The sequence below is a fragment of the Pseudophryne corroboree genome, chromosome 1 (assembly GCF_028390025.1).
Source record: "Pseudophryne corroboree isolate aPseCor3 chromosome 1, aPseCor3.hap2, whole genome shotgun sequence".
Taxonomy (NCBI): domain Eukaryota; kingdom Metazoa; phylum Chordata; class Amphibia; order Anura; family Myobatrachidae; genus Pseudophryne; species Pseudophryne corroboree.
This window is the reverse complement of record NC_086444.1, coordinates 148378450-148391594: the sequence shown is the minus strand read 5'-3', so window position 1 is coordinate 148391594 and position 13145 is coordinate 148378450. Positions and strand designations below refer to the sequence as shown.

The 13145-nt window shown below is 47.4% G+C and overlaps 1 protein-coding gene across 2 annotated transcripts in view; it reads left to right on the top strand.

The window, feature by feature from the left end:
* TENT2 (terminal nucleotidyltransferase 2) overlaps nt 1-13145 on the top strand; it is a 144832-nt gene that overhangs the window by 77798 nt on the left and 53889 nt on the right. For both annotated transcript variants that reach the window (XM_063963497.1, XM_063963501.1), the window contains 2 exons: nt 3102-3230; nt 10167-10210. In XM_063963497.1, the coding sequence (XP_063819567.1) occupies nt 3102-3230; nt 10167-10210 (173 nt within the window). The remainder of the gene's footprint in view (nt 1-3101; nt 3231-10166; nt 10211-13145) is intronic.

The window sequence follows — 13145 nt, the reverse complement described above, 5'->3', positions numbered from 1 at the left end:
AACTTAAAGGGTCTCAATCGGTATGTAACTTACTACAGATTCAAGATGGAATCTCTGCGCTCAGTGATTGCAAGTTTAGAGCCAAAGGAATTCATGATTGCGTTAGATCTCAAGGATGCGTACTTACACATTCCGATTTGGCCGCCTCATTAGAGGTTCTTGCGGTTTGCAATACGCCAAAACCATTACCAGTTTCAGGCTCTACCGTTTGGCCTATCGTCAGCGCCTCGGGTATTCACCAAAGTGATGTCTGTGATGATAGCTCATCTCAGATCCCTGGGAGTGACAATAGTTCCGTATTTAGACGATCTGCTCATCAAAGCCCTGTCTCAACAGATGCTTCTCCAACATGCGCTGCTAACGTACAATGTACTAGTTCACCACGGTTGGATTGTCAACTTCAAAAAATCACATCTCATTCCGTCTCAACGCCTTCAATTCCTAAGTATGATTCTCGATACGGTAAATCAAAGAATTTTACCTACCACAACAGAAAGTACAGATTATTCGCCATCTAGTACAACTAGTGCTCAAGCCACGCAGTCTCGGTACATTTGTGCATTCGCCTCTTAGGCGCAATGGTGGCAGCTTTCGAAGCGCTTCAGTTCGGAAGATTTCACTCACGTCCTTTTCAACTGGATGTGCTCGCACAGTGGTCGGGCTCGCATCTGCAGATTCACCACAGGGTGAGGTTGTCGCCAAGGGCAAGGGTGTCTCTACTCTGGTGGCTCAAGGAACACAATTTAACCGCAGGGAAATTATTCGGCGGCTGGAATTGGATAATTCTAACGACGGACGCGAGTCTCAGAGGTTGGGGAGCTGTAGTTCAAAATTGTCAACTCCAGGGTCTCTGGGCGGATCACGAAAGATTGCTGTCTAAATGTCCTGGAACTCCGCGCAATTTACAATGCACTACGACAAGCAGTACACATGCTTCGCTCTCAGACTGTCCAAGTGCAGTCAGACAACGCAACGGCAGTCGCATACATCAACAAACAAGGAGGAACAAGAAGCCGCATGGCAATGCGGGAAGTAGCGCGAATCCTCAATTGGGCAGAATATCACCAGGTGATATTGTCGGCAGTGTTCATTCCGGGAGTGGACAACTGGGAGGCGGATTATCTCAGCCGTCTCGATTTTCACCCAGGAGAATGGGCATTAAATCCAGAGGTGTTTTCACATGTTGGTTCACAGGTGGGGTTACCCTCAGGTGGACCTAATGGCGTCTTGCCACAATCACCAAACACTCCAGTATGTGTCCAGAATGAGAGATCCAAAGGCCGTGGCGGTGGATGCTCTCACAATCGCGTGGCCATACAGCCTCGTGTATCTGTTTCCACCGTTTCTGCTGCTCCCTCTAGTGCTAAAACGGATCAAAAGAGAGTCCGTCACAGTCATACTAGTGGCGCCTCATTGGCCTCGAAGAGCTTGGTTCTCAGATCTCCACGGACTACTCGCAGACGATCCTTGGCCGCTCCCTCTACGTCCGGACTTGTTACAACAGGGTCCGTTCCTTTACCCCGATTTAGCGCGGCTGCGTTTGACGGGGTGGTTGTTGAGACCGCCCTCTTAAGAAGAGAGGGCATTCCGGAATCTGTTATACCAACCATGTTACGTGTTAGGAAGCCAGTTACGGCAGCTCATTATTACAGAATTTGGCATGCCTATATAGGTTGGTGTGAAGCTCGGAAGTTTCCGACATCCGCTTTCAAGTTATCCCGTCTTTTGTTATTTCTCCAGACGGGGTTAGATGGAGGACTGCGTTTATCTACACTAAAGGTGCAGGTATCTGCGTTGTCGATTTATTTTCAAAGAAGATTGGCTTTATTGCCGTCGGTACACACTTTTCTGCAAGGTGTCCTCAGAGTACAGCCTCCATTCATTCCACCTACAGCGCCATGGGACTTGAATCTGGTTTTAGATTTCTTACAGTCTTCATATTTTGAACCTTTACAGCAAGTGGATATAAAGTTTCTCACTTGGAAAACAATTTTTCTTCTAGCCTTAGCTTCAGCAAGGCGTGTTTCAGATTTAGGTGCCTTGTCATGCAAGCCACCGTATTTGGTGTTTCATGATGACAGAGCGGAACTTCGGACGAATCCCGCTTTCTTACCAAAGGTAGTGTCATCTTTTCACGTCAATCAACCAATAGTAGTTCCTGTGTTAACAGCACATTCTGGAACTCTGGATGTGGTACGCGCTTTACGCGTTTATGTATCCCGGACGTCTACAGTTTGTAAGACGGATACGTTGTTTGTTCTCTATGATGCTGCCAAGATGGGTTGGCCAGCGTCTAAGCAGACCTTATCCAGATGGATAAAACTGACCATACGTCAGGCTTACCTTCATTCTAGGTTACAGCCGCCTACATCAGTAACAGCTCATTCCACACTATGGGAACTTCATGGGCAGCTGGTCGTGGAGCTTCTACGACGCAGCTTTGCCGTGCGGCTACATGGTCTTCAGTGCACACGTTTGTGCGCTTTTACAAGTTTGATACGTTTGCGGCATCAGCATCTAGCTTTGGCCGCCTAGTGTTACAGGTGCCAAACAGCTCTCCCGCCCACGGGGGAAGCTTTGGTACGTCCCAGGAGTACTCCAGTGACCCCTAGTGGATGAAAAAGAAAATAGTATTTTGGTACTTACCAGGTAAATCCTTTTCTTTGAATCCATAGGGGGCACTGGACGCCCACCCAGAGCAGTTTTACCTAGTTGTGGTGAGTTCTGAGGATCTTATGGTAACACACTCACCGACTGGTTCAAATTATCAAGTGCTGGTTAGGGTGTCAACTGTTTAGTTGTCAGTAACGTTATGTGTCAACTTCGTTATTGTCCGTTATGTTATATGTAATACTCCATTGTCAACCTCTCTATAGTTCCTGTTCGGCTCAGTAAAAAACACTGAGGTACTCTGGGATATGGAGGGGTGGAGTGTTCTAAATTTAAATATTCAGTGCTGTTCCTACGGAAGCCGTCCATATCCCAAGAGTACTCCAGTGCCCCCTATGGATTCAAAGAAAAGGATTTACCTGGTAAGTACCAAAATCCTATTTTTTTTTATTTATTTTTTTAACATTTTTCTGTTCTCTATTCTTTCACAGTAGAGAACCGTGTTCGCCCATTAGTACTGGTGATCAAGAGGTGGGCCAGTCATCATGGCATAAATGATGCCAGCCGCGGGACCCTGAGCAGCTATAGTCTTGTTTTGATGGTTTTGCACTATTTACAAAGTAAGTTAACTATTATATGATACACTGCAGACATGGTGACGGCTGTTCTGTAAGATCAGTATAGAGCAGTACAAGGAGGGACACAGCTCTGGATGGTAGACTATGCAGAGAGGTGGCTGGGAAGTGATGAGCGTGGGGGCTGTGTACCATGTACAGTTCTTTCCCCTGTGGGCCTGACTCTTACTCACAGCTGTGACTGCAGTAGAACCGTCCTCATTAGTGAAGAAAGGCGCCGTGTGCCTGATTAGCCATACATCAGAGGCTGCGTGACAGAATAAGGGAGTGGGGTAAAATGAGGGGGATGAAGTCTCTGCAGGTATAGCTACCTAACAGTACCTTTGGAGAGCCTGCAGCATCATTTGCTGTACCAGGGGAAATAAGTGCACATAGATATTACTGTATTGTGTTTCTTTTTTTTTTTTTCCCTTTGTTTTGCTTACAAAAGCATTCTCCTACGGTAACCTTCCATTCATATCTGCATGTATATCACTGCTGGTATGTAAAGGTTTCTGCTGGATTCCTTGTGTTCTCCTACACATAATGGAGACAGCAGTTTTGTGGGCTAAGCCAATGTTAACACAGCCGATTTATTTGCTTAGAATCTGAGATCACTTGGTGGCCGGATATCCTAGAGATCCGAACAAGGCAATAAGTAAAGTAGTCTACAGAGTTGGGAGTTAATCAGGTATATTGGTTGCACTGTTAATAATGTTTATCCTGACTAAGCCATTGGTGTGTTTTGTAACGATGAGCAATTACTAATAATAAGGCAGAGTCTACAGTCTTTTCTTTTTTTGCTCTTTCTTTCTTTCTCTTTTTTCTTTCTCTTTTCTCTCTTTCTCTCTCTTTCTCTTTCTCTTTCTCTCTTTCTCTTTCTCTTTCTTTCTCTCTTTCTCTCTTTCTCTTTCTCTTTCTTTCTCTCTTTCTCTTTCTTTCTTTCTTTCTCTCTTTCTCTTTTCTTTCTCTTTTCTCTCTTTCTCTCTTTCTTTCGCACTTAAGTAAATCTGTCTTTCTTTAGGTATATATTCCTACTAAAAATCTGATCTGTCATTGCTATGGCATCTGCAGCAGTGTAGGCACTAGGCTCTGGGGAAAGTGTGTGTGACAAGTGTATTTGAAGTTTGTTTCCTAATTTTGAGTTTCAGTAAAAAAAAATATTTTTCTCTAACGTCCTAGTGGATGCTGGGGACTCCGTAAGGACCATGGGGAATAGACGGGCTCCGCAGGAGACATGGGCACTTTAAGAAAGAATTTAGATTCTGGTGTGCTCTGGCTCCTCCCTCTATGTCCCTCCTCCAGACCTCAGTTTAAATCTGTGCCCGGACGAGCTGGGTGCTGTTTAGTGAGCTCTCCTGAGCTTGCTATAAGAAAGTATTTTGTTAGGTTTTTTTATTTTCAGGGAGCTCTGCTGGCAACAGACTCCCTGCATCGTGGGACCGAGGGGAGAGAAGCAGCCCTACTCTCTGCAGATAGGTCCTGCTTCTTAGGCTACTGGACACCATTAGCTCCATAGGGATCGTACACAGGATCTCACCCTCGTCGTCCGATCCCGGAGCCGGGCCACCGTCCCCCTCGCAGAGCCGGAAGACAGAAGCCGGGTGAAAGAGGCAAGAAGACTTCGAAATCGGCGGCAGAAGACTCCAGTCTTCACTGAGGTAGCGCACAGCACTGCAGCTGTGCGCCATTGCTGCCACACTACACCCACATACTCCGGTCACTGTAAGGGCGCAGGGGGGGCACCCTGGGCAGCAATTAGAGACCTCTTTGGCAAAAGTTTGCATATATACAGTTGGGCACTGTATATATGTATGAGCCTCCGCCAAAAATTGTACATGAAAGCGGGACAGAAGCCCGCCATCGAGGGGGCGGGGTTTCTTCCTCAGCACTCACCAGCGCCATGTTTTTTCTCCACAGCACCGCTGAGAGGAAGCTCCCCAGCCTCTCCCCTGCAGTTACACGGTAGAAGAGGGTAAAAAGAGAGGGGGGGTACATAATTAGGCGCAAAAATCAATATAAACAGCAGCTACTGGGTTAACATTAAGTAACTGTGTTATTTCTGGGTTAATAGCGCTGGGGTGTGTGCTGGCATACTCTCTCTGTCTCTCCAAAGGGCCTTATGGGGGAATTGTCTTCAGATGAGCATTCCCTGAGTGTGTGGTGTGTCGGTACGTGTGTATCGACATGTCTGAGGTAAACGGCTCCCCTAAGGAGGAGATGGAGCAAATGTGTGTGAGAGGGTGTCTCCGCCGACAACGCCGACACCTGTTTGGATATGTGTAATTAAGTGCTAAGGTGAATTTATTGCACAAAAGATTAGAGAACAGACAGGGAATCTACCCATGTCTGTCCCTATGTCGCAGAGACCTTCAGAGTCTCTCAATGATTACTATCCAAAATAATAGATACTGATATCGACACGGAGTCGGACTCCAGTGTCGACTACGATAATGCAAAGTTACAGCCAAAATGGCAGAAAAGTATTCAATATAGGATTATTGTAATAAAAGATGATTTGCATATCACTGATGACTCATCTGTCCCTGACACAAGGGTACACATGTTTAAGGGGAAGAAAGCTGAGGTAAATTTCCCTCCTCTCATGATGAAAAAGAGCGGGAATCTCCAGACAAGAGACTGCAGTTTCCCACAAGGAATTCTCAGGGAGTATCCTTTCCCCACTAGGGCCAGGATACGATGGGAATCTTCCCCTAGGGTGTCACGTTTGCCCAAAAGGTAGCCCTGACGTAACAGCTATTCTCAGTGATCCTGCAGATAGCGTGCACATTCTGGTACACTACTCAGACCGGCGATTGTGTCGGCATGGGTTTATAACGCTGTGGCAGCGTGGACAGGTACCTTAGCAGAGATTGAGACCCTAGTATGTGTGTGTGTATGTATATGTGTATGTATATGTGTGTATGTATATGTGTGTGTATATATATATATATGTGTGTGTGTGTGTGTATATGTGTATATATATATATATATATATATATATATATATATATATATATATATATATATATATATATATATATATATATATATATAATATTAAAGATGCTGTCTTAAGAGAGAGAGATATATACATACATACATACATACATACATACATACATACATACATACATACATACCAAAGAGACATGAGTCTACTGGGTCCTAGAGTCAAAGCTATGTCGATTTCTGCTTGACGTGTCCTGTAGAATATGCAATGGACAGATGATGCCGACACTTAAGAGGCATATGGAAGGCTGAGGATTGTGTGGAGAAGGGTTCTCGGACCTGGTCTCCACAGCTATAGCTGGTAATTCTGATATTTTGCCTTATATTCCTGCACAGCCTAGGAAAGCACGACATTATCAAATGCAGCCTTTCGAACAAAGAAACAAAGTCTGAGGTGCCTCCTTTCTTGCCAGAGGCGGGGGCAGAGGAAAGAAGCTGCACAACACAGCTAGTTCCCAGGAACAGAAGTCCTCCCCGGCCTCTACAAAATCCACCGCATGTCGCTGGGGCTCCACAGGCGGAGCTAGGCCCGGTGGGGGCACGCCTTCGTAAGTTCAGCCACAAGTGGGTTCACTCCCTGTTAGATCCCTGGGCAATAGATATTGTGTCTCAGGGATACAAGCTGGACTTTGAGGAGATGCCCCCTCACCGACGGCCCTGCCGGCTTCCCCCCACGAGAGGGAAACTGTGTTAACTGCAATTCACAAATTGTATCTTCAACAGGTGGTGGTCAAGGTTCCCCTCCAACAAGGAGGGGGTTATTATTCGACCATGTTGTAGTCCCGAAACCAGACGGTTCGGTCAAACCCATATTGAATTTAAAATCCCTGAACATATTCCTGAAAAGGTTCAAGTTCAAGATGGAATTGCTAAGAGCGGTCATTGCATGCCTGAAAGGGGGAGATTTTATGGTGACTCTGGACATAAAGGATGCATACCTTCATGTCCCCATTTATCCACCTCCATAAGGCGTACCTCAGAATTGCGGTACGGGATTGTCATTACCAATTTCAGACGTTGCCGTTTGGTCTCTCCACGGTTCCGAGAATATTCACCAAGGTGATGGCGGAAATGATGGTGCTCCTGCGGAAGCAAGGTGTCACTATTATCCCGTACTTGGACGATCTCCTCATAAAAGCGAGATCAAGAGAGCAGTTGCTGAACAGCGTATCACTTTCTCTGGAAGTGTAACGGCAACACGGCTGGATTCTATATATTCCAAAGTCGCAGTTGGTTCCTACAGCTCATCTGCCTCTCCTAGGCATGAGCCTAGACACAGACCAGAAAAGGGTTTATCTCCCGATAGAGAGAGCTCAGGAGCTCATGACACTGGTCAGGAATCTATTAAAACCAAAACAGGTGTCAGTGCATCACTGCACTCAAGGCCTGGGAAGGATGGTGGCATCATACGAGGCCATTCCCTTCGGCAGGTTCCATGCGAGGACCTTCCAATGGGACTTACTGGACAAGTGGTCCGGATCACATCTTCAGATGCATCGGTTAATCACCCTATCCCCCAGGGCCAGGGTGTCTCCTGTGGTGGCTGCAGAGTGCTCACCTTCTCGAAGGTCGCAGATTCGGCATTCAGGACTGGGTCCTGGTGACCACGGATGCAAGCCTCCGAGGGTGGGGGGCAGTCACACAGGGAAGAAATTTCCAAGGGCTGGGGTCAAGTCAGGAGACTTGCCTTCACATCAATATCCTGGAACTAAGGGCCATATACAACGCCCTACGTCAAGCGGAGTCCCTGCTTCGCGACCAACCGGTTCTGATTCAGTCAGACAACATCACCGCAGTGGCTCATGTAAACCGCCAAGGCGGCACAAGGAGCAGGGTGGCGATGGTAGAAGCCACCAGAATTCTTCACTGGGCGGAGAATCACTTAAGCGCACTGTCAGCAGTGTTCATTCCGGGAGTGGACAACTGGATAGCAGACTTCCTCAGAAGGCACGACCTCCACCCGGGAGAGTGGGGACTTCATCAAGAAGTCTTCACGCAGATTGCAAGTCTGTGGGAACTGCCACAGGTGGACATGATGGCATCCCGCTTCAACAAAAAGCTGCAGAGATATTGCACCAGGTCAAGAGACCCTCAGGCGATAGCTGTGGACGCACTGGTAACACCGTGGGTGTTCCAGTCTGTCTATGTATTTCCTCCTCTTCCTTTCATACCCAAGGTGCTGAGAATCATAAGGAAAAGAGGAGTGAGAACAATACTCATTGTTCCGGATTGGCCAAGAAGGACTTGGTATCCAGATCTGCAAGAAATGCTCTCAGAGGACCGGTGGCCTCTGCCTTTAGGACAGGACTTGTGCAACAGGGGTCCTGTCTGTTCCAAGACTTACCGCGGCTGCGTTTGACGGCATGGCGGTTGAACGCCGGATCCTAGCAGAAAAAGGCATTCCGGAGGAGGTCATTCCTACGCTGATAGAGGCTAGTAAGGATGTGACGGCTCAACATTATCACCATATAGCGAAAATATATGGCTTGGTGTGAGGCCAGGAATGCCCCTACGGAGGAATTCCAGCTGGGCCGTTTCCTTCACTTCCTACAGTCGGGAGTGACTTTGGGCCTTAAATTGGGTTCCATTAAGGTTCAGATTTCGGCCTTATCCATTTTCTTTCAAAAAGAACTGGCTTCTCTGCCTGAAGTTCAGACGTTTGTAAAGGGAGTGCTGCATATTCAGCCCCCGTTTGTGCCTCCAGTGGCACCTTGGGATCTTAACGTGGTGTTGGGTTTCCTGAAATCACACTGGTTTGAGCCACTCAAAACGGTTGAAGTAAAATATCTCACGTGGAAGGTGGTCATGCTATTAGCCTTGGCTTCGGCTAGGCATGTGTCAGAATTGGCGGCTTTGTCACATAAAAGCCCTTATCTGGTTTTCCATGCGGATAGAGCAGAATTGCGGACCCGCCCACAATTTCTGCCGAAAGTGGTTTCATCCTTTCATATAAACCAACCTATTGTGGTGCCTGTGGCTACTACTGACTTGGAGGATTCAGAGTCACTGGATGTGGTCGGGGCTTTGAAGGTTTAGGTAGCCAGAACGGCAAAGGTCAGGAAAACAGAATCTTTGTTTATCCTGTATGCTTCCAACAAGCTTGGGGCGACTACTTCAAAGCAAACTATTGCTCGCTGGATCTGTAACACGATTCAGCAGGCTCATTCTGCTGCTGGGTTGCCGCTGCCTAAATCAGTTAAGGCCCATTCCACAAGGAAGGTGGGCTCTTCTTGGGCGGCTGCCCGAGGGGTCTCTGCATTACAGCTTTGCCGAGCGGCTACTTGGTCAGGTTCAAACACCTTTGCAAAGTTCTACATGTTTGATACCCTTGCTGAGGAGGACCTTGTGTTTGCTCATTCGGTGCTGCAGAGTCATCCGCACTCTCCCGCCTGTTTGTGAGCTTTGGTATAATCCCCATGGTCCTTACGGAGTCCCCAGCATCCACTAGGACATTAGAGAAAATAAGATTTTACTTACCGGTAAATCTATTTCTCGTAGTCCGTAGTGGATGCTGGGCGCCCGTCCCAAGTGCGGACTTCTTCTGCAATGCTTGTATATAGTTATTGCTTAAATAAGGGTTATGTTATAGTTGCATCAGAGTTTATCTGATGCTCTGTGATTGTTCATACTGTTAACTGGGTAAAGTTATCACAAGTTATACGGTGTGGCTGGTATGAGTCTTACCCGGGATTCCCAAAATCCTTTCCTTGTACTGTCAGCTCTTCCGGGCACAGTTTCTCTAACTGAGGTCTGGAGGAGGGACATAGAGGGAGGAGCCAGAGCACACCAGAATCTAAATTCTTTCTTAAAGTGCCCATGTCTCCTGCGGAGCCCGTCTATTCCCCATGGTCCTTACGGAGTCCCCAGCATCCACTACGGACTACAAGAAATAGATTTACCGGTAAGTAAAATCTTATTTTTACATTTTAGCTCTACCTGAACCAGTCCTTCCATCACTACAAAAAAAATACCCAGTAAGTATCACTTTTACATTACTCCTCTGCACAAGAATTGAAACTCTAATTGATTGTTAATCTCTTTATAATAAGTGAAGATGAGGCAACAGTACTTTACGTCCGTACTGGTAAATAAGAAACAGTTTCCCCTTTATGAAGTTTGTTACCTCAGTGAGAATGATACTGTGCCACTGAATGACACAGGTATAATGTGATTGGAGGGGTCACTTTTGTCTGCAGTTCAAGACTTTTATAAAGGTGTGTTGTGCTGTTCAATCCTGAGTATATTGCATTTCTCTAACGTCCTAGTGGATGCTGGGGACTCCGTAAGGACCATGTGGAATAGACGGGCTCTGCAGGAGACAGGGCACTTTAAGAAAGAATTAGGATACTGGTGTGCACTGGCTCCTCCCTCTATGTCCCTCCTCCAGACCTCAGTTTGAATTTGTGCCCGGACGAGCTGGGTGCACCTTAGTGAGCTCTCCTGAGCTTGCTAAAAAAGAAAGTATTTTGTTAGGATTTTTTATTTTCAGAGAGATCTGCTGGCAACAGACTCTCTGCTACGTGGGACTGAGGGGAGAGAAGCAACCCTACTCACTAGAAGATAGGTCCTGCTTCTTAGGCTACTGGACACCATTAGCTCCAGAGGGATCGTACACAGGAACGCACCCTTGGTCGTCCGATCCCGGATCCGCGCCGCCGCCCCCCTCGCAGCGCCAGAAGACGGAAGCCGGCGTGAGAAGCAAGAAGACTCCAATCTTCATATGAGGTAGCGCACAGCACTGCAGCTGTGCGCCATTGCTCCCACACTAAACCCACACACTCCGGTCACTGTAGGGTGCAGGGGGGGCGCCCTGGGCAGCAATTGGGTACTTCTTGGCAAAAGCAGCATATATACAGTTGGGCACTGTATATATGCATGAGCCCCCGCCATTATTTACACAAAACGCGGGACAGAAGCCCGCCGCTGAGGGGGCGGGGCTTCTTCCTCAGCACTCACCAGAGCCATTTTCTCTCCACAGCTCCGCTGAGAGGAAGCTCCCCAGGCTCTTCCCTGCAGAATCACGGTAGAAAGAGGGTAAAAAGAGGGGCGGGCACATAAATTTGGCGCAAAAACAGTATATACAGCAGCTACTGGGTTAACACTAAGTTACTGTGTGACTCCTGGGTAATATAGCGCTGGGGTGTGTGCTGGCATACTCTATCTCTCTGTCTCTCCAAAAGGCCTTGTGGGGGCGGTCTTCAAATAGAGCATCCCCTGTGTGTGTGGTGTGTCGGTACGCTTGTGTCGGCATGTTTGACGAGGAAGGCTATGTGGAAACAGAGCGGGTACAAATGAATGTGGGGTCGCCGCTGACACCCGATTGGATGGATATGTGGAAGGTTTTAAATGATAATGTTAATTCCTTGCATAAAAAGTTGGATAAAGCTGAAGCAGGGTCTCAACCCATGCCTGATCCTACAGCGCAGAGGCCGTCAGGGTCTCAGAAGCGCCCACTATCCCAAATTGTTGACACAGATATCGACACGGATATTTCTGACTCCAGTGTCGATGGCGATGATGCAAAGTTGCAGCCTAAAATGGCTAAAGCCATCCGCTACATGATTATAGCAATGAAAGATGTGTTACACATCACAGAGGAAACCCCAGTCCCTGACAAGAGGGTTTATATGTATGGGGAAAAAAGGCAAGAGGTGACCTTTCCCCCTTCACATGAGTTAAATGAGTTATGTGAAAAGGCTTGGGAATCTCCAGATAAGAAACTGCAGATTTCCAAACTGATGCTTATGGCGTTTCCTTTCCCGCCAACGTACAGGTTACGCTGGGAATCCTCCCCTAGGGTAGACAAAGCTTTAACACGCTTATCCAAGAGGGTAGCCCTGCTGTCACAGGATACAGCCACCCTAAAAGATGCTGCAGATAGAAAGCAGGAGGGTATCCTGAAATCCATTTATACACATTCAGGTACCCTGCTAAGGCCGGCAATTGCGTCGGCCTGGATGTGTAGTGCTGTAGCAGCATGGACAGATACCTTATCTGAGGAACTTGATACCTTGGACAAGGATACTATAATACTGACCCTGGGGCATATAAAAGACGCTGTCCTATATATGAGAGATGCCCAAAGAGACATTAGCCTACTGGGCTCTAGAATAAATGCTATGTCGATTTCTGCCAGAAGGGTCCTGTGGACTCGGCAATAGACAGGCGATGCTGACTCAAAAAGGCACATGGAGGTTTTACCTTACAAGGGTGAGGAATTGTTTGGGGACGGTCTCTCGGACCTGGTCTCCACAGCTACGGCTGGAAAGTCAAATTTTTTGCCATATATTCCCTCACAACTTAAAAAATCACTGTATTACCAAATGCAGTCCTTTCGATCACAAAAAGGCAAGAAAGTCCGAGGTGCGTCCTTTCTTGCCAGAGGCAGGGGTAGAGGAAAGAAGCTGCACAATACAGCTAGTTCCCAGGAATAGAAGTCCTCCCCGGCTTCCACTAAATCCACCGCATGACGCTGGGGCTCCACAGGCGGAGCCAGGCCCGGTGGGGGCGCGTCTCCGAAATTTCAGCCACAAGTGGGTTCACTCGCAGGTGGATCCCTGGGCTATAGAGATGGTGTCTCAGGGATACAAGTTGGAATTCGAAGTGATGCCCTCTCACCGTTACCTCAAATCGGCCCTGCCTGCTTCCCCCATACAGAGGGAAATGGTGTTAGCTGCAATTCACAAATTGTATCTCCAGCAGGTGGTGGTAAAGGTTTCCCTCCTTCAACAGGGAAGGGGTTACTATTCGACAATGTTTGTGGTACCGAAACCGGACGGTTCGGTCAGACCCATATTGAATTTAAAATCCCTGAACATATACCTGAAAAGGTTCAAGTTCAAGATGGAATCGCTCAGAGCGGTCATCGCAAGCCTGGAGGAGGGGGATATTATGGTGTCTCTGGACATA